Source organism: Danio rerio, chromosome 1 (genome assembly GCF_052040795.2).
Source record: "Danio rerio strain M-AB ecotype USA chromosome 1, GRCz13ab, whole genome shotgun sequence".
NCBI lineage: Eukaryota > Metazoa > Chordata > Actinopteri > Cypriniformes > Danionidae > Danio > Danio rerio.
Genome location: NC_141021.1, coordinates 61,600,001 through 61,620,690, shown reverse-complemented (window position 1 = coordinate 61,620,690; position 20,690 = coordinate 61,600,001). Strand labels below are relative to the sequence as shown.

Here is a 20,690-nt window from a genome sequence, read left to right as displayed (position 1 = left end):
CCCTGTGACCCCCTGACCTCTCTGTGACCTTACTGACCATACTATGACTCCTGACCTCTTGGTGACTACACTGTGACAGGTGATCTCCCTGACCACTCCCTGTGACCTATCTGACCACAGTATGACCTCTCTGTGACCTTTCTGTCCTCACTGTGACCTAATGGTGACCTTGCTGTGACCCTTGACCTCCCTGACTATATTGTGACCCCCTGACCTCTCTGTGACCTTACTGACCATACTGTGACCCCTGACCTTTCGGTGACTACACTGTGACCTGTGATCTGCCTGACCACTTCCTGTAACCTATCTGACCAAAATATGACTTCACTGTGACCTAATGTTGACCTTGCTGTGACCCTTGACTTCACTGACCATTCTGTGACCCTTGACCTCTCTGTGACCACGCTGTGATCTGGACCTTGAACTTGTAGCCCACCTGACCTTATGATGACCTTACTGTGACCTAATGGTGACTTTGTTTTGACCCTTGAATTCACTGACCATGTTGTGACCCCCTGCCCTTTCTGTAACCTTACTGACCATATTGTGACCCCCTGACCTCTTTGTGACCTCACTGACCATATTGTGACCCCCTGACCTCTTTGTGACCTCACTGACCATATTGTGACCCCCTGACCTCTTTGTGACCTCACTGACCATATTGTGACCCCCTGACCTCTCTGTGACCTCACTGGCCATATTGTGACCCCCTGACCTCTCTGTGTCCTCACTGACCATATTGTGACCCCCTGACCTCACTGGCCATATTGTGACCCCCTGACCTCTGTGTGACCTCACTGACGATGTTGTGACCCCTGACCTCTCTGTGACTTTACTGTGACCGCTGACCACACTGTGACCTTGACCTTGCTGTGACTCTGCTCTTTGTATGCTGAAATCAAGTGAATCAGCATCAGGCGCGTGCCAGCTCATGTGTGTGTGTGTGTGTGTGCTGCTGAAGCACTTCTGTATCGTCTGCTGAATGAGCTCATGTAAATGTACAGCGAGGGGGTCAGAGGGTCACGCTCTACATGGACCTCACTGTGACCTCTCTGTGACCTCCAGGTGGCACCGCGTGGCGTACAGTGTGGAGGGTCAGAAGGTCACGCTCTACCTGGACTGTCAGAAGGTGGCGACTCTTGACCTGCCCAGGGGCCCGGAGCCGAAGGTCAGCACTGCAGGAGTGACGGTGTTCGGGACCAGACTGCTGGATGAGGAGGTGTTCGAGGTCAGGACGAGGACACACACACACACACACACACACACACACACACACGTCAATATAAACTACACACTAACAAACACACACATATATTCAGAAACACACACACACACACACGTGTGTATTGATGAGCATGTGTGGGTTGATGTGTAAATACACACAAACATCATTACACAAACACGTATTAATACAGACATCAACACACACTCATGTCTGTGTGTGTTTTATAACTGTATCTGTATATATTGACATGTGTATCTGTGTGTGTGTGTGTGTGTGTGTGTGTGTGTGTGTGTGTGTGTGTGTGTGTGTGTGTGTCAGGGTGAGATCCAGCAGTTGTTAATCTCTCCAGACCCCGGAGCTGCTGCTGATTACTGCCACACCCACATTCCTGACTGTGACTCCGCCCTCACCTACAACAGCCTATCACTAGACCCTGTGGAGGTATGGCTCCGCCCACTGGACTCCGCCTCAGTGCATGTGTGTGTGTGTGTGTATGTGTGTGTGTGTGTGTGTGTGTGCGTGCGTGCGGTGACTGTCAGTGTGTCATCAATCCTGCGGTGTTGGCTGTGGAGCGAGTGTGTGTTTAACATGTTGTTCAGGCCTGCAGCCAAAGTGTGTGTGTGTGTGTGTGTGTGATTTACAGCCACAGCAGACAAACACTGTTCTCAGATCAGCTCAGTGTGTGATGCTCATTATACAGCATGGATGAAGGTGTTTGAGTAGAAGTGTGTTTGTTGAAGTGTGTGTGTGTTAACGTGTGTTTTTTTGAGTGTGTATGTTTGTGTTTTTGTGTGTGTGTGTGTGTGTGTGTGCATGCTCTGCTCTGAGCTCAGTGTTGTATGTGTTCAGGTCAACAGGCCACAGAGGAAGCCTGTGGAGGAGGAGTTTGAGGATGACCTCTACAGTGACCTCTACAGTGACCTGCCCAATGCAGACCAGAACAGCACTGAGTATGAGGTCAGCATCTGCGCTCATTTACATATCTCATTTACATATCTTATTTGCATATCTTCTGCCATTCCTTCATTACTCATGTTTTTTTGCTTTGATCTTTTCATAGTGTGTATTTGTGTCTATTTACATACGTGTGTGTGTGTGTGCGTGTGTGTGTGTGCGTGTGCGTGTGTGCACGTGTTTTTCTGTTGTTTGTGTATATGTGTGTATATAGTTGTTGGAGTATGAGGACTCAGAGAATGGGACGGAGTATGTGAAGGAGTACACTGAGTATGATGAGTATGTGGAGTACGAGTACCGGCCCGCAGAGAGACAGGACCAGCACTTCAGCAGCCAGGTACCTGTCAGTGTGTTTGTGTGTGTGTGTGTGTGTGTGTGTCTAGGTGTGTTTCTGTGTGTGTGTTTGTGTTGGTCCATCTATGTGTGTGTGTGTCTCTCTGTCTTTTTGTGTACATCTCTGTGTGTGTGTGTCCTCATCCATGTCTCCTCTTTCAGTCTCGTGGCCCAGAGAAAGGAGAGAAGGGTGAGCCGGCAGTGCTGGGTGAGGGAACCATGGTAACGGGACCCCCGGGTCTTCCTGGTGTTGAGGTACCATCTCCTCACACACACAGCACAAGTGTGTTTTCTTTGTGTCCAGTGTGTGCAAGTGACACACAAGTGTTTGTTTGTTTCTGCAGGGGCCGCAGGGGGAGCGTGGCCCGACGGGACCCCCAGGACGAATAGGAGATCCAGGAGACCTTGTGAGACACACACACACACACATTCCTCATGATCATCAGCACTTCACACACCCTCACCTGTCTGTCTGTTTTTAGGGTCCTGAGGGCCGGCAAGGGTTAGCAGGGGCTGATGGGATACCGGGTCCTCCAGGAAACCTGCTGATGCTACCGGTGTGTGTGTGACCACCTGTCAATCATAACAAACACCACATCACATCAACTGACACTCATGTCTACTGTATTATAACTGTGTGTGTGTGTGTGTGTGTGTGTGTGTGTGTGTGCGCGTGTGTCTGTGTGTGTGTGTGTGTGTAGTTTCAGTCTGGTGGTGATGCTCGTCTGGGTCCTGTAATCTCAGCTCAAGAAGCTCAGGCTCAAGCTATCCTGCAGCACACTAAGGTCAGACTCTACACCAACTCTACACTGACACTACTGATGCTGAAGCACCTACACTAACTCTACAGCAGTGGTTCTCAAACTGTGATGTGTGTACCACTAGTGGTACGCAGGCTTCCTCCTAGTGGTACGCGGAGGAATGAAATATGTCATGTACATGCTACACACTTTTCAAAATTTATCAAAAATGATGTATATAATATGTCATATGACATATAGCCTATATGTCTGAGGTAATCTGCCACGTTTTATAACTGTGCAGAGCTGTAGCTGCTTTACTGGGCCTACTGCGCTATTGTATTTCAATACTGCTAATTTTGGTGGTACTTGGAAAGACAATTTTTTTCTGAGGTGCTACTTGATGAAAAACGTTTGAGAACTACTGCTCTACAGTATTACTACAGTAACTCTACAGTATTACTACAGTAACTCTACAGTATTACTACAGTAACTCTACAGTATTACTACAGTAACTCTACAGTATTACTACAGTAACTCTACAGTATTACTACAGTAACTCTACAGTATTACTACAGTAACTCTACAGTATTACTACAGTAACTCTACAGTATTACTACAGTAACTCTACAGCATTACTACAGTAACTCTACAGTATTACTACAGTAACTCTACAGTATTACTACAGTAACTCTACAGCATTACTACAGTAACTCTACAGTATTACTACAGTAACTCTACAGCATTACTACAGTAACTCTACAGTATTACTACAGTAACTCTACAACATTACTACAGTAACTCTACAGCATTACTACAGTAACTCTACAGTATTACTACAGTAACTCTACAGCATTACTACAGTAACTCTACAGTATTACTACAGTAACTCTACAGCATTACTACAGTAACTCTACAGCATTACTACAGTAACTCTACAGTATTACTACAGTAACTCTACAGTATTACTACAGTAACTCTACAGCATTACTACAGTAACTCTACAGCATTACTACAGTAACTCTACAGTATTACTACAGTAACTCTACAGCATTAGTACAGTAACTCTACAGCATTACTACAGTAACTCTACAGTATTACTACAGTAACTCTACAGCATTACTACAGTAACTCTACAGTATTACTACAGTAACTCTACAGCATTACTACAGTAACTCTACAGCATTACTACAGTAACTCTACAGCATTACTACAGTACATCTACAGTATTACTACAGTAACTCTACAGCATTCAGTTGAGTTTGTGTTTGTAACACTGACGCCTGTGTTCAGCTGTCTCTGAAGGGGCCGCCAGGACCGCTGGGACTGACCGGACGTCCGGGACCACTGGTCAGTGTGCTTGAATGAATAGCAAACAGTTCAATATCATGATTACATATGTGTTTGTTTGTGTGTGTGTGTGTGTGTGTGTTTGTGCCTGTGTGTGTAAGCATGTGTGTTTGCATATGTGTGTATCTCTGTTTGTGTGTACTTCTGTTAGGGCTCTCCGGGGCCGCGGGGTCTGAAGGGGGATCATGGACTCACAGGACCGCCGGTACGACATCACACCATCCAGTGTCAAACACCACTGTAGTGTACAATCAGTGTGAATATGCAGGAGTGTGTGCTTTACACCAGTGTCTAGCGTCATCACTGCAGTGCTGATGAGCATTCTGTGTGTGTGTGTGTGTGTTTGTGTGTGTGTTTGTGTGTGTGTGGGTGTGTGTGTGTGTGTGACTATTTAGGGTCCCCGAGGTGTGCTGGGGGCTCCAGGACAGAACGGGAAACCAGGCAAGAGGGTGAGTATTATCTACATACACACACACACACACATGCACACAAACAAGCACACACAAACACACATGAAGAAAAACAAACAAACATGCATGTGAGTTCACACAAACACACACACACATACACACACACAGAAAAAAATGCACACAAACAAACACACACAACCACACACACACACACACACAAATGCACACACACACACACACACAGAACCACGGACGTACAAGCACACAAATGCATGTGCACACACACAAACACACACATACTCACACACAAGCATGCACACACAAATGGGTGAATTTCAGTTGTTCAAGCAGATGCGTGTGTGTGTGTGTGTGTGTGTGTGTGTGTGTGTGTGTGTGTGTGTGTGTGTGTGTTCAGGGTCGTGGTGGGATGGATGGAGGCAGAGGTGAGCCTGGAGAGACTGGAGTGAAGGTATGTGATAGTGTGTGTAGTATTGTTTAGTGTGTAGTGTTGTGTGTTGTGTTGTGTTGTATGAACGATACTCCATTTCACTTTATTTAATCATATCTCAGTGTTTAACTCATGTGTGTGTGTGTGTGTGTGTTTATCAGGGGGACAGAGGCTTTGATGGTTTACCAGGTCTGCCTGGAAACAAGGGTCACCGGGTAAAACACTCATTAGCACACATTAACCTGATCATCACTCAATATTCATCAGCTCAGAAACATTCATCTCGTGTGTGTGTGTGTGTGTGTGTGTGTGTGTGTTTAGGGAGATACAGGCAAGAAAGGGCCAGTCGGACCCCCAGGAGCCCCTGGAGAAAAAGTCAGTGAACATTTCTTGCACATTCTTTCTTTGTGTGTGTGTGTGTGTGTGTGTGAGACGAGGCTGACAGTGATTATTTGACTCTTCCTCAGGGTTCTGATGGTCAGCCAGGGCCGAGAGGTCAATCAGGAGAACCTGTGTGTGAATATTGACCTCCATCATCATCAAAACTGATACACTGATGTATGTGCGTGTGTGTGTGTGTTAGAGGCTCACTGTGTGTGTGTGTCTTAGGGTCTGGCGGGGCTGACGGGTCAGAGGGGTCTTCCAGGTCCTCCAGGACAGCAGGTAAGCAGACGGGCACCACTACATTTAGCAGTGTGTGTGTGTGTGTGTGTGTGTATGTGTGTGTGTGTGTGTGTGTGTGTGTGAGAGACGCAGCATCATGTGTATCTTGTGTGTTTGTCAGGGTATTCGTGGGATTGATGGCGTTCAGGGCTCAAAGGGGAACCTGGTGAGTACAAACAGATGCTGGAGAACCTGGAGCTAATGACATCATCATCATGACATCATCACACTCATGACATCATCCTCATCATCATGGCATCATAACACTTATGACATCATCATCATCATGACACCATAACACTCATGACATCATCCTCATGACATCATCACACTCATGACATCATCATCATGACATCATCATCACTCACGACATCATCATCATATCATCACACTTATGACATCATCATGACATCATCACACTCATGGCATTATAACCATAATCATTACATCATCACACTCATGACATCATCATCATCATGACACCATAACACATGACATCATCCTCATGACATCATCACACTTATGACATCATAATCATGACATCATCACACTCATGACATCATCATCATGACATCATCACACTTATGACATCATCATCATCATGACACCATCACACTCATGACATCATCACACTCATGACATTTTCATAATGAACTTATCACACTTATGACATCATCATCATATAATCACACTTAAGACATCATCATCATGACACCATCACACTCATGACATCATCATGACATCATCATACTCATGACATCATCATAATGACATCATCATCATCACACTTATGAGATCATCATCATATAATCACACTTATGACATCATCATCATGACATCGTCATTATGACATCATCACACTTATGACATCATAACCATCATCATGGCATCATCATTATCATCATGATCACACTCAGGACATCATCATAACATTATCAACATCATGACATCATCACACTCATGGCATCATCACACTCATGACATCATCATCACCCTCTTGTGTTCACACAGGGGCCGCCTGGAGAACCCGGAGCTCCAGGACAGCAGGGGAACCCAGGATTCCAGGTACACACACACACACACACACATACACATAAACACACAAACACACACTCCTGATGTTTTGCTGTTGCTCTGCAGGGATTTCCTGGACCTCAAGGGCCAGTCGGAGTGCCAGGAGAAAAGGTTTGGGTTCTTGATTTCTTCAATAGAGGCCCTGTAGATCCATTTCTAGCAGTTTGTGTGTGTGTGTGTGTGCGTGTGCGTGTGCGTGTGCGTGTGTGTGTGTGTGTGTGTGTGTGTGTGTGTGTGTGTGCGTGTGCGCGTGTGTGTGTGTGTGTTTGTGTGTGAGACTCATACAGGTGTGTTTGTGCCACAGGGGCCGCAGGGGAAGAAGGGAATGAAGGGTCTGCCTGGAGTGGACGGGCCCCCGGTGAGTGTGAATGCATGCTGTGCTGATGTGTGTGTGTGTGTGTGTGTTTGCTGCCCTCTGCTGTTCTCATCATGCACTGCACACAGGGCCATCCAGGACGAGAGGGGCCGCCAGGGGAAAAGGGTCTGCCGGTGAGTCTGTGTTTGTGAGTGTCAGTGTGTGTGTGTGTGTGTGTGTGTGTGTGCATCTCACTGACTCTTACTGTGTGTGTCCTGAAGGGTGCAGCAGGAGTTCAAGGGCCTGTGGGATATCCTGGAGCCAGAGGAGTCAAAGTACTGATTGCTCTGTCACTGTGTGTGTGTGTGTGTGTGTGTGTGTGTGTGTGCACCTGTACTCTTTGTGTGTGTGCGTGTACTTCTTTTTACTGTGCAAGTTATGTGTGTGTGTGTGTGTGTGTGTGTGCGTGTACTTGCACTGACTCTGTGTGTGTGTGTGTGTGTGTGTGTGTGTGTAGGGTGCTGATGGGCTCAGAGGACTGAAGGGCAGTAAAGGAGAGAAGGTCAGTCATCATCTGCAAACAGCAGCACATCTGTAGCATCTACTGACACACACACACATATAAGCTGATGGTCGACCGGTGAGTTTTGCTGGTTCATCGCTCAGCGTCAGTGCAGTGATTCTGTGTGGTGTCTTCTACATGATTGGTCGATTCAGCAGCGAGTCAGTACGCGAGCGTGACGTCAGCAGAGGATGAGCAGATGAGCAGGCAGATCTGCAGGACTGATCCTCTCCTCATGCGCTGTCCTCCGTCTGGTGTGTTCACGAGCAGCTTCTGGTCCAGACGCGAAGAGAGAACACAGTTGTGTTTCGTCAGTGTTCGCCGTTTGGCTTATGTGTGTGTGTGTGTGTTTCAGCCCTGAGATCATCATGTGCAGTGAACACCACTGTGCAGAACACTTTCATCAACTGATGTGTGTGTGTGTGTGTGTGTGTGTGTGTGTGTGTGTGTGTGTGTGTGTGTGTGTGTGTGTGTGTGTTTGTGTGTGTGTGTGTGTGTGTGTGTGTTGTTCAGGGTGAAGACGGATTTCCTGGAGCCAAAGGAGAAATGGGAGCTAAAGGAGACAATGTAATGACACACACACACACACACACACGAGAGTACACTTATAAAACACACAAGAGTTGCTGTGAGTCTGCTGTGTCTCCATCAGGGGGACGCGGGGGCCCAGGGCATGCGTGGTGAGGACGGTCCTGAGGGCCCCAAAGGCCAGAGTGGCCCTCTGGGTGAACCTGGACCCGCAGGCATCGCCGGAGAAAAGGTGAAACCACCTGAGACGATATAGCATGCATTAATCCACAGAAAGGAGTAAAGAGACCTGTACTGAACACACACACACACACACACACACAGTTTTGTCAGATTGTTTTGTTGTTTTATGGAGAATCTCTCTTCATGTTGACTCTTCATGTCTGAAACAGCACTGTATGTTCTGCTCGTGTTGATTTCAGGATGTTTGGATATCTGCATGATTTCTGTGTTCTCCTGGTGTTCTCTGTCTGGTTTACCCTGTGTGTTTCTCTCCTGTCAGGGGAAGCTGGGGGTCCCGGGTCTGCCTGGTTATCCAGGACGTCAGGGCCAGAAGGTGAGATGAGGAAAAGCAGACGATGAAGGAATGAATGATAGATGACATCATTAATTAAAGTAAAGGAGAATAACCGCTGCTCTCCTCTCAGGGTGGCGATGGTTTTCCTGGAGCTGTCGGAGTTCCTGGAGAAAAAGGAAAGAAGGTGATTATTAAGACACGATTACACAACACAGAACTGTGAGGACTCGTGCTAAAGGTCTCGTGAACTTCTTATTTTAGATGTTAGTATCAGTGTGTCAGTCTTAAGGATATCTCTAATCTAGAGTCTCCAAAACGGAGGCAAAACTCCCCTGATATAAACATCTACAGGGTGCCGCTCGTCTCTTCCGCCTAAACGAAAGCATCCAAACTCGGTCCTGGAGGGCTGGTGTCCTGCTTATTTTAGTCCAACTCCAATTCAACACACCTGAAGCAGCTAATCAAGCTCTTTCTAGGTGTACTAGAAGCTTCCAGGCAGGTGTGTTGAAGGAAGTTGGAGCTAAACTTCAGGACGGCGGCCGTCCAGGACCGAGTTTGAACGCCCCTGGCCTAAATGGAGCAGTAATTGTTTTGTATATCCTCATACTTAGTTTCTCATCAAGTCTTCTGACCAATCAAATGCTCTCTAGTGTCTGACATGCCCCGCCCCCTTCTTCTCATTGGCTGTTTATTTGATGCACTTAGGCTCAATTTCTCTCACTGGCAGAGCTGTGAGAAAACTTAAAAAGGGGGCGGAGCTACTATATGTCCCGCCCTCTCTTCATTCGTGGAGATTACGTCAAACTTCCAATAACAATGCACATTTCAGAGCTCCTCACGGGACCTTTAATGCATGCATTGCCAGTGTGCACTGATGTGTGTGTGTGTGTGTGTGTGTGTGTGTGTGTGTGTGTGTGTGTTTCTCAGGGTCCACCGGGTCCTGCAGGGGCCGCAGGTCAGAGGGGCCCCAATGTAAGTGTCTCCATCCACACTGCTGAGGAGTCCCACACGAGTCCTGTCCAGTCTCACTTATATGTGTGTGTGTGTGTGTGTGGTCAGGGTGCTCGAGGAGCCAGAGGTGCACGAGGACCCACCGGTAAATCAGGAGACAAGGTCAGAGCTGGAGCGGCAGTGAGCGGTGTGTTCCTCATATTACTGTTCTGATGATGGTAACGGTGTGTGTTTTTAGGGGACTTCAGGACACGATGGCCCTCCGGGGTCCACAGGAGACAGAGTAAGTGTCACACACAGACACACACACATCAGCCTCTCGGGTGTCTCTCCAGCAGCTCTAATGCTCAGCAGTACTGAACTGAGTTTGTTCTGATCAGACTTGATGCTGAAACACTGTGATTGACATTTTCCCTTTGTACGTGTCATCATTAAGAGGGGGAAAGCCCCGCCCACTAGTCTCCATCTCATTAGCATGTCCAGCAGGCCTGAGTGAGAAGCAGCCGTCTGTCCATTAGCCATTAGAGTGTTTGAGCTGCTGAAGATGATGTCAGCATAGACTAAGAGGATTATAGATGTGGAGTTCTAGATGAACAGAGACAGGAGAGACATAGACTGACAGAAGCATCAACACACACACTCACACTGAAGCACACACACACCTGACGCATAGGGTCACATATTCCAGTCCACACTGAACACCTGAACCTGGAAATAAACACTAAGGATGCTGTTTACTGTGAGTAATGAGATGGATGTAAGGGAATGTGTTCACTCAGGCGTCTGATACTGTGAGTAATGCACATGCGTGTGAACTGCAGGGTCCACAAGGGCCTCAGGGACGTGTTGGAGAGATGGGCCCCAAAGGACCGAATGTAAGTGACCCATCGAACATGCTGAAACAACACATATGAGCATATTCTGGGTCATCCTCAGCACATTATTCTTCTCAGGGGCCCGCAGGGAAGGACGGGCTGCCGGGTCATCCAGGCCAGCGGGGGGAGCCGGTGAGTCTAACACAGAAACTACAGAAGACGGTTTCCGTGACTGAGAGAGTGTGTGATGTTTGCTTGATGATCTGTTGTTTACCTGTTCGGTACTGATGGATTGATTTCCAACAGGGTTTCCAAGGCAAGACGGGTCCTCCAGGGCCAACCGGTGTCGTTGGTCCTCAGGTGAGCTCGCCGTCACAGTTCACATCCTCCTCTTTAGCCGTATGCTGCAGTCTGAGGTGCAGTTTAGGACTCGTTTCTATTCAGCTGATTTTCTATTCTGTATTTTTGCAGGGTAATACAGGAGAAACTGGACCGATGGGGGAACGAGGACACCCGGGATCCCCAGGACCTGCTGGAGAGCAAGGTTTACCTGGAGCCGCAGGGAAGGAGGGTTCAAAGGTGAGAAAATCCTTTTGAGCATTGAGAACTTCCCTTTTTAGCACTCATGACTTCCTTCAGTCATAACTTCGGTGTGTTCGGTCATCAGGGGGATCCTGGAGGTCAAGGCACTCCCGGGAAGAACGGTCCCACAGGTCTGAAGGGCTTCCGTGGCAGTCGTGGAGCACCGGGTGCCATGGTAACCTAAGAACACCTTCTGTCCTCTGTCAGGCTTTCTGATTGGCCAGGTTTGTCATGTGACCTGTGTTCTCTCGTGTAGGGGCCAGTTGGATTAAAGGGAGGGACGGGGCCAATCGGGCCCCCAGGACCTGCTGTATGTGTTCAGATCTCAGTATCTTAAGTAATCTCTCAACACTCATGGATATATTCCCTGAAATAATCGGTCTGCTTTTCTTCCCAGGGGCCCACAGGTGAACGAGGACCCCCTGGATTGGCTGGTGCCATTGGTCAGCCTGGTCGACCTGGAACCAGCGGAGGGCCCGGACCAATGGGAGAGAAGGGAGAGCCAGTAAGGCACGCCTCCACACCTGAAGACCTGTATGTGTGTGTGTGTGTGTGTAACTGTGTGTGTGTTGTCAGGGAGACAAAGGTCTGATCGGACCTGCAGGACAGGATGGTGAGCAGGGGCCTGTGGGACTACCAGGAGCAGCCGGCCCTCCAGGACCCCCAGGAGAGGATGGAGACAAGGTGATGAAGGCATATTTCAACACCCCCATGTCTTCCACACAGATTCTCCACACGATATCGCAGTTTAAGTTGCCTGAAAGCAAACACAGAAGACAGGATTGAGGAGAACACGGCAGTGAAATACACCTCATGTGTTCTGTGTTGTGGTAATGCTCCTCTGTACTCAGGTCTGCACTGACATGTGCAATTTACTCACGTCAAACTCATACTAGCATCCGCGTTTGGTGTGAGCCCAGCACACAAGGGTTGCAGCGCCCCCTGTTGGTTAACATGCATTACAGTGCGCTCATGCGTCTTCATCTGGACAGTGATTATTTTAAAAACAAAGGTGATGAAATCTCAGTGTATTACAGGACCTGTATATGTGTGGACACAGCCTAAAGAAAGGTGACGGTCTACTGTAATCCAGTGTTGTTGTAGTGTTTTATTAACTCATTTGTCCCAGTGCTAATATTGGTGTCCTCAATCCTTTAACCCTCAGGGATGTGATTCTACCGTATAAATATTTGCATATTTTCCGAGCTCAATGATAGGTGACCGCTGTGATGATCATGTTGATCTTCTGAATTCTTTTAATTGTGTGTGTGTGTGTGTGTGTGTGTGTGTGTGTGTGTGTGTGTGTGTGTGTGTGTGTCAGGGGGAAACTGGAGCTCCAGGACAGAAAGGCAGCAAAGGAGACAAAGGAGAATCAGTGAGTGACTGAACTAAAACACACACACACACACACACACACACATGTCCAAGTGTCACTGATGATGTGAATCTGCACTCAGGGGCCTCCAGGTCCAGTCGGCTCTCAGGGGCCTGAGGGGCAGCCAGGAGCGCCGGTGAGTGGGTTTAATAAGGGGAAACTGGGCGTCTTCATCTCCTCACCGTGTGTTTGGAGTGTGTGATTAAGTATGTGTGTGTGTGTGTGTGTCAGGGTGTGGATGGTGAGGTCGGGCCTACAGGACAGCAGGGCATGTACGGACAGAAAGGAGACGAAGGGGCCCGAGGATTCAAGGGCTCCAGGGGCCCGGGGGGACTGCAGGTACACCAGCACTAAACACTGATCCTCTGTCTGATTAAAGACTCAAACTAAACTCACCTGTGTGTGTGTGTGTGTGTGTGTGTGTGTGTGTGTGTGTGTGTGTGTGTGTGTGTGTGTGTGTGTGTGTGTAGGGAATGCCTGGTCCTCCTGGAGAGAAAGGAGAGAGCGGGAACTCTGGTCTGCTGGTGAGTTCATGATTGATCGGTCTGTGTTGATCAGCTCATGTTGAGGATATCAGCTTCAGTGTGTGTGTGTGTGTGTGTGTGTGTGTGTGTGTTTGCAGGGTCCTCCTGGTCAGTTTGGTCCTAGAGGAGCTCAGGGGCCCTCTGGTGGACAGGTAAACACACACATCTTGTGTTTAAGTTACGCAGATCTGGGAATGAGGAGCTAATAGTCGACTGAATCAGACAAATGTCTAATTTAAATATGCAAATTAGATTAATGTAGAGGTGGAGTCATGTCCACTGACCGCTGTGTGGAGGTCTGTAAATCACTAGCAGTGAGCAACAGCACATTTACACACGTGTGTTTCAGGGTCCTCCTGGACGTCCTGGAGTGCGAGGTCAGCCCGGTGGAGTCGGTGAGAAGGTACGTCACCTGATGATCCAGACGTTAGCATGTTTAGCATGAGCTGATGATGATGATGATGATGATGATGATGGTTGACAGGGGGAAGATGGCGAGTCTGGTGATCCTGGAGCAGTTGGTGTTTCTGGCAGCGCAGTGAGTCCATCCTGCTTTCCTGAACTTCCTGTGTGAGGTTCATCTATTGCTGTATCACCACTGCAGCATGTGTGAGTGTGTGTGTGTGTGTGTGTGTGTGTTGTCAGGGGGAGAAGGGTGAGCAGGGGGAGAAAGGAGACACTGGACCCCCCGGAGCTGCTGGCTCAGCAGGAGCCCGAGGAGCCTCTGGAGAAGACGGAGCGAAGGGCAACGGGGTCAGTGCCGTGACGGACCCTCATCTCTCTGTGGAGGGACACTCTGTGTTTATCAGCAGTAGCCCACACAAACTCACCAAGTGCTGGAAGATCTGCCCTGGGGTGTTGTAGTCCTCATGATGTGGAAGTACTTACAACTGAAACTGAATATTGAGTAGGGGGCGGGGCTTACCTTTGAGCATCATTATGCATACCCCATCATAGCAAACTATCAGGAAGAGGGGTTATTATAATGCAGTTGCTATGGAAACCCTCAGGTTAACATTAACAGAAATAGCCAATTCAAACACAGGAGCAGATTCTCAGGCTGAAAATTAAAGATGAGCAGAACATTTATTGCTGCACAGATTAATTATTCAACTTAAAGTTGCCATCAAGAAGTTAAGATTTTCCTTTTTTAGCTGAAATCAGAAAAACTGAAGAGCAGTGGATTCATTCTTTAAATCAACTGAATTGTTGCTAACAACAAAAGTTGATGGAATATTGACTATAGTCCTACTCTCAATGTCTGATAGCTCCACCCTATATGACTGATAGCCCCACAACAAATTAATGATAGTCCCGCCCTAAATTACTGATAGCTCCGCCCTAAATGTCTGATAGCTCCGCCCTAAATGACTGATAGCTCCGCCCTAAATGACTGATAGCTTCGCCCTAAATGTCTGATAGCTCTGCCCTAAATGACTGATAGCTCCGCCCTAAATGTCTGATAGCTCCGCCCTAAATGACTGATAGTTCCGTCCTAAATGACTGATAGCTTCGCCCTAAATGTCTGATAGCTCTGCCCTAAATTACTGATAGCTCCGCCCTAAATGTCTGATAGCCCCGCTCTAAATGTCTGATAGCCCCGCTCTAAATAAATAATTTCCCCACCCTAAATGAATGATAGCCCCGCCTTAAATAAATAATCTCTCTGCCCTAAATGACTAATAGCTTGCCCCACTCTAAATGTCTGATAGCCCCACCCTAAATGACTCATAGCCCAACCCTAAATGACTGATAGCTCTGCCCTAAATGTGTGATTGTCCCGCCCTAAATCACTGATAGTTCTGCCCTAAATCACTGATAGCTCCACCCTAAATGACTGATAGATCCGTGGTAAATGTCTTATATCCACACCCTAAATGACTGATAGCTCCGCCCTAAATGTGTGATAATCCCACCCTAAATGACTGATAGCTCCGCCCTAAATGTGTGATAATACCACCCTAAATCACTGATAGCTCCGCCCTAAATGTCTGATAGCCCCACCCTAAATTACTGATAGACCTACCCTAAGTGATTGATATCTCCGCCCTAAATGTGTGATAGTCCTGCCCTAAATCACTAATAGCTCTGCCCTAAATCACTGATAGCTCCGCCCTAAATGACTGATAGCTCCTCCCTAAATGTCTGATAGCCCCGCTCTAAATGTCTGATAGCCCCGCTCTAAATGTCTGATAGCCCCGCTCTAAATGTCTGATAGCTCCGCCCTAAATGTGTGATAGTCTCACCCTTAATCAATGATAGCTCCGCCCTAAATGTCTGATAGCTCTGCCCTAAATGTCTGATAGCCCCACCCTAAATGACTGATAGACCTACCCTAAGTGATTGATATCTCCGCCCTAAATGTCTGATAGCTCCACCCTAATGGAACACCATGTAACCAGGAAGTGAAAAAAATGACTGAGAGGGGAAGGTTATGGTATTTCATTAAAGTTGATGAGGACAATTTCAGTAATTGATGATGTCCACAGATAGAACAAAGACAGCTATACAGATAACAGAGTACATTCAGATTTCACAGCAACACCACTCTGGCTTTCTCGCTCCACAGGGCCCGATTGGTCTTCCTGGAGACATGGGCGCTCCTGGAGAGCCGGGTGTAAACGTGAGTACCTTCACACTCATCTCAGATCTGCACAGTGAACAGCGCATGGTGATATAGGTCATCTGTTCCCTCAGGGCATCGACGGGACTGCTGGATCTAAAGGAGATGCTGGAGATCCGGGGAAACCTGTGAGTGTGTGTGTGTGTGTGTGTGTGTGTGTGTGTGTGTGTGAGTGTGTGTGTGTGTGTGTGTGTGTGAGTGTGAGTGTGTGTGTGAGTGTGTGTGTGTGTGTGTGTGTGTGTGTGTGTGTGTGAGTGTGTGTGTGTGTGTGTGTGTGTGTGTGTGTGTGTGTGTGTGTGTGTGTGTGTGTGAGTGTGTGTGTGTGTGTGTGTGTGTGAGTGTGAGTGTGTGTGTGAGTGTGTGTGTGTGTGTGTGTGTGTGTGTGAGTGTGTGTGTGTGTGTGTGTGTGTGTGTGTGTGTGTGTGTAGTTCCGGTGTACTGTACAGCTGGTATGGAGGTGTCAGTGGTGTGAATCTGCTGTTCATTACTGTGCTGATCAGGGCCCTCCAGGACCCTTCGGGGAACCAGGACCTCCGGGTAGACCAGGGCGGAGGGTGAGTGTGTGTTCATCAGTGCTGTTTGTGTGTTTATGAGCTGTGTGTTTAACGCTCTGCACGTTTCTTTAGGGTCACTTGGGTCCTCCTGGGAAAGAAGGGCGGCCGGGGCTGAAGGGAGACAAGGTGAGTTGATTCAGTGATAATCCAGCACTGACGCGCTCTTCTCACTGCTCACTGAGTTGAGCTTTAAAGCAGCCAGGGCTGGACAAACAATTAACAAATAGAAAGATAAAAAAGTAGGAGGTATATGCCTTAATAGACTGATAAAAATCTCCTGAAGTGCTCATTCATCACTCTATTGACCATTTTGAGGGATGTAAACAAACCAATGGTCCCGGTGAACTTCCTGTTTTACACTGTTAGTTTCTCTAGCTTCAGAAAGAGCCACATATTGCTCAATAATGTTATGAGAGCTGTTTAACATTAGCTTATGCTTGAATTGTCTCTTGTTACAGTTATGAAATAGTTTGATAACGAGCAGGAAATGTTCATAAGCCAATGACATCACCAGATTGAAATAGCCTATACAATACCCCTGAATCAGAAGCTCCGTATTGACCATATTTGGAATGGTCATGAATATTAATGAGCTCGCTCTGATGCAGCTCTCAGTGCTCCCTCTCTCTCACACACACACACACACACCTTGATCAACATGTGCAATCAAAATTTGTCATAAATATTTGGAGGTTGGAGTGGATTACTGACGGATGTTTATCTGATCTACACGGCGTGAGTGAGCACTGATATGAACTCATCAGAGTAACCTCATTTACTGCAGGGCTGTGTCGTAGATAAAATATAGGCTATATTATAATTAACCTCCTCTAAGAGACCGACAGGTGTGTGTTGTGTTGTATTTTAAGCTATAATGTGAATGTAAACAGCCTTGAAATAACAGCAACCTCTGCATGAACAGCTGATCTTTAATAAAGTGTGTTGCTGATCTTTCACAGTAGTGACACACACTGAGTGTACGACACACACTTACACTCAGCAGTCTACACACGTTTGCTGGAACATATGCAGCACACTTCACAATAAACACATGACATTACCCAAGAGACAGTTAAATATGCATTATACCTGTTCAGGGAGGAGCTGAATGAATGTTTAATCTGTATATCCTGCATTTTGCACACTGACGAGCATGTGACCCGGTGCTGCTGTAGTCATTGCATATACTGAACGTTCATTATTTGACTATGCTGAGGAATTCAGCCAGATTTTCTTTCAAATATAAAACAAGCATTAATAAATGACGTGTGAAAGTTGGGCTGAGCAGATGATGCATTCCAGAGGTCTGGCCGGCAGCTGAAACACACCATCCTCATTGAGTTTACATCTGCTTCTGTGCATCACCTTAAGGAGCTGATCAGCAGACCTCAGAGAAGAAGATCTGCTCACTGATGCTGCCAGACATGTTTGTGCTCATGTTTTCTGTGTTTTCTGCTTTCAGGGCGCTCCGGGATACGAGGGCATTATGGGGAAGCCGGGGCCGGTGGGTGGGCAGGGGACCTCTGGGAAGCCGGGTCCTCAAGGTCTTCCAGGAATCCCAGGACCAGCGGTGAGATCCTCGACTCCTCAGGAGGTTTCCACACTTCCACACAGCAGGTTCAGGAACATTCGGAAGCACAAGAGCATCGGGCTGTTGACCTGAGACTCTGCAGACCAGAGCTGAGTCTCTAGAATTAATTCTTAGCATAGTTTTTTAAGAGCGCTTAGAGCGCTGTCTGCTGTTAAAAACTAGCATATAGTGCCATCTGCTGTTTAAAAACTAGCGAATACGGCAATCTGCTGTTAAAAACTAGCGAATACAGCAATCTGCTGTTAAAAACTAGCATATACCGCCATCTGCTGTTAAAAACTAGCGAATACGGCAATCTGCTGCTAAAAAGTAGCGTATAGCGCCATCTGCTGTTAAAAACTAGCAAATAGGGCAATCTGCTATTAAAAACTAGCATATACCGCCATCTGCTGTTAAAAACTAGCGAATACAGCAATCTGCTGCTAAAAAGTAGCGTATAGCGCCATCTGCTGTTAAAAACTAGCAAATAGGGCAATCTGCTATTAAAAACTAGCATATACCGCCATCTGCTGTTAAAAACTAGCGAATACAGCAATCTGCTGCTAAAAAGTAGCGTATAGCGCCATCTGCTGTTAAAAAACTAGCATATACCGCCATCTGCTGTTATAAAACTTTGCGAATACGGCAATCTGCTGTTAAAAACTAGAGTATAGCGCCATCTGCTGTTCAAAAACTAGCATCTACCTCTGTATACTGTTTAAAAAGTAGCGTATAGCATGTCTGCTATTAAAAACTACAGTATAGCGCCACCTGTTGTTAGAATATAGCGTTGTTTGCCATTAAAAACTATCGTATAGCGCTGTCTGCTATTAAAAGCTAGAGTATAGTGCTATCTGCTGTTAGAATATAGCACCGTTTGCTATTAAAACTAGCTTATAGCACCGTTTGCTATTAAAAACTAGCGTATAGCACCGTTTGCTATTAAAACTAGCTTATAGCACCGTTTGCTATTAAAAACTAGCGTATAGCACCGTTTGCTATTAAAACTAGCTTATAGCACCGTTTGCTATTAAAAACTAGCGTATAGCACCGTTTGCTATTAAAAACTAGCGTATAGCACTGTTTGCTATTAAAAACTAGCGTATAGCACCGTTTGCTATTAAAAACTAGCGTATAGCACTGTTTGCTATTAAAAACTAGCGTATAGCACCATTTGCTATTAAAAACTAGCGTATAGCACTGTTTGCTATTAAAAACTAGCGTATAGCACCATTTGCTATTAAAAACTAGCTTATAGCACAGTTTGCTATTAAAAACTAGCGTATAGCACTGTTTGCTATTAAAAACTAGCGTATAGCACCATTTGCTATTAAAAACTAGCGTATAGCACCATTTGCTATTAAAAACTAGCGTATAGCACTGTTTGCTATTAAAAACTAGCGTATAGCACCATTTGCTATTAAAAACTAGCGTATAGCACCGTTTGCTATTAAAAACTAGCGTATAGCACCATTTGCTATTAAAAACTAGCGTATAGCACTGTTTGCTATTAAAAACTAGCGTATAGCACCATTTGCTATTAAAAACTAGCGTATAGCACTGTTTGCTATTAAAAACTAGCGTATAGCACTGTTTGCTATTAAAAACTAGCTTATAGCACCGTTTGCTATTAAAAACTAGCGTATAGCACCATTTGCTATTAAAAACTAGCGTATAGCACTGTTTGCTATTAAAAACTAGCGTATAGCACCATTTGCTATTAAAAACTAGCGTATAGCACCATTTGCTATTAAAAACTAGCGTATAGCACTGTTTGCTATTAAAAACTAGCGTATAGCACCATTTGCTATTAAAAACTAGCGTATAGCACTGTTTGCTATTAAAAACTAGCTTATAGCACCATTTGCTATTAAAAACTAGCGTATAGCACTGTTTGCTATTAAAAACTAGCGTATAGCACTGTTTGCTATTAAAAACTAGCGTATAGCACCATTTGCTATTAAAAACTAGCGTATAGCACTGTTTGCTATTAAAAACTAGCGTATAGCACCATTTGCTATTAAAAACTAGCTTATAGCACCGTTTGCTATTAAAAACTAGCGTATAGCACTGTTTGCTATTAAAAACTAGCATATAGCACCATTTGCTATTAAAAACTAGCGTATAGCACTGTTTGCTATTAAAAACTAGCGTATAGCACCATTTGCTATTAAAAACTAGCGTATAGCACTGTTTGCTATTAAAAACTAGCGTATAGCACCATTTGCTATTAAAAACTAGCGTATAGCACCGTTTGCTATTAAAAACTAGCGTATAGCACCGTTTGCTATTAAAAACTAGCGTATAGCACCGTTTGCTATTAAAAACTAGCGTATAGCACTGTTTGCTATTAAAAACTAGCGTATAGCACCGTTTGCTATTAAAAACTAGTTTATAGCGCCATCTGCTGTTAAAACTAGCGTATAGCACTGTTTGCTATTAAAAACTAGCGTATAGCACTGTTTGCTATTAAAAACTAGCGTATAGCACCGTTTGCTATTAAAAACTAGCGTATAGCACCATTTGCTATTAAAAACTAGCGTATAGCACTGTTTGCTATTAAAAACTAGCGTATAGCACCGTTTGCTATTAAAAAC

At 46.0% G+C, this 20,690-nt stretch overlaps 1 protein-coding gene and 1 long non-coding RNA gene across 3 annotated transcripts in view; one reads left to right on the top strand and one right to left on the bottom strand.

The window, feature by feature from the left end:
• The window catches only part of col5a3b (collagen, type V, alpha 3b), a 33,997-nt gene that overhangs the window by 7,478 nt on the left and 5,829 nt on the right, over window positions 1-20,690 (top strand). For both annotated transcript variants that reach the window (XM_087234978.1, NM_001190758.1), the window contains 51 exon segments: window positions 1,066-1,228; window positions 1,544-1,666; window positions 2,075-2,182; window positions 2,394-2,516; window positions 2,675-2,767; window positions 2,857-2,919; window positions 2,995-3,069; window positions 3,214-3,297; window positions 4,546-4,602; window positions 4,754-4,807; window positions 4,998-5,051; window positions 5,428-5,481; window positions 5,622-5,675; window positions 5,782-5,835; window positions 5,928-5,972; window positions 6,070-6,123; window positions 6,245-6,289; window positions 7,135-7,188; window positions 7,264-7,308; window positions 7,502-7,555; window positions 7,642-7,686; window positions 7,774-7,827; window positions 8,010-8,054; window positions 8,568-8,621; window positions 8,707-8,814; window positions 9,085-9,138; window positions 9,230-9,283; window positions 10,027-10,071; window positions 10,159-10,212; window positions 10,289-10,333; window positions 10,872-10,925; window positions 11,004-11,057; window positions 11,172-11,225; window positions 11,337-11,444; window positions 11,533-11,622; window positions 11,704-11,757; window positions 11,845-11,952; window positions 12,024-12,131; window positions 12,769-12,822; window positions 12,905-12,958; window positions 13,054-13,161; window positions 13,293-13,346; window positions 13,445-13,498; window positions 13,696-13,749; window positions 13,831-13,884; window positions 13,992-14,099; window positions 15,916-15,969; window positions 16,044-16,097; window positions 16,470-16,523; window positions 16,596-16,649; window positions 17,986-18,093. In XM_087234978.1, coding sequence (XP_087091104.1) covers window positions 1,066-1,228; window positions 1,544-1,666; window positions 2,075-2,182; window positions 2,394-2,516; window positions 2,675-2,767; window positions 2,857-2,919; window positions 2,995-3,069; window positions 3,214-3,297; window positions 4,546-4,602; window positions 4,754-4,807; window positions 4,998-5,051; window positions 5,428-5,481; window positions 5,622-5,675; window positions 5,782-5,835; window positions 5,928-5,972; window positions 6,070-6,123; window positions 6,245-6,289; window positions 7,135-7,188; window positions 7,264-7,308; window positions 7,502-7,555; window positions 7,642-7,686; window positions 7,774-7,827; window positions 8,010-8,054; window positions 8,568-8,621; window positions 8,707-8,814; window positions 9,085-9,138; window positions 9,230-9,283; window positions 10,027-10,071; window positions 10,159-10,212; window positions 10,289-10,333; window positions 10,872-10,925; window positions 11,004-11,057; window positions 11,172-11,225; window positions 11,337-11,444; window positions 11,533-11,622; window positions 11,704-11,757; window positions 11,845-11,952; window positions 12,024-12,131; window positions 12,769-12,822; window positions 12,905-12,958; window positions 13,054-13,161; window positions 13,293-13,346; window positions 13,445-13,498; window positions 13,696-13,749; window positions 13,831-13,884; window positions 13,992-14,099; window positions 15,916-15,969; window positions 16,044-16,097; window positions 16,470-16,523; window positions 16,596-16,649; window positions 17,986-18,093 — 3,508 coding nt within the window.
• LOC147847119 (uncharacterized) lies at window positions 13,953-15,837 on the bottom strand. Its single transcript, XR_015477286.1, has 3 exons — window positions 15,449-15,837; window positions 14,973-15,183; window positions 13,953-14,797 (listed from the first exon to the last, which is right to left on the bottom strand). It is a non-coding gene; the product is annotated as an uncharacterized LOC147847119 (long non-coding RNA).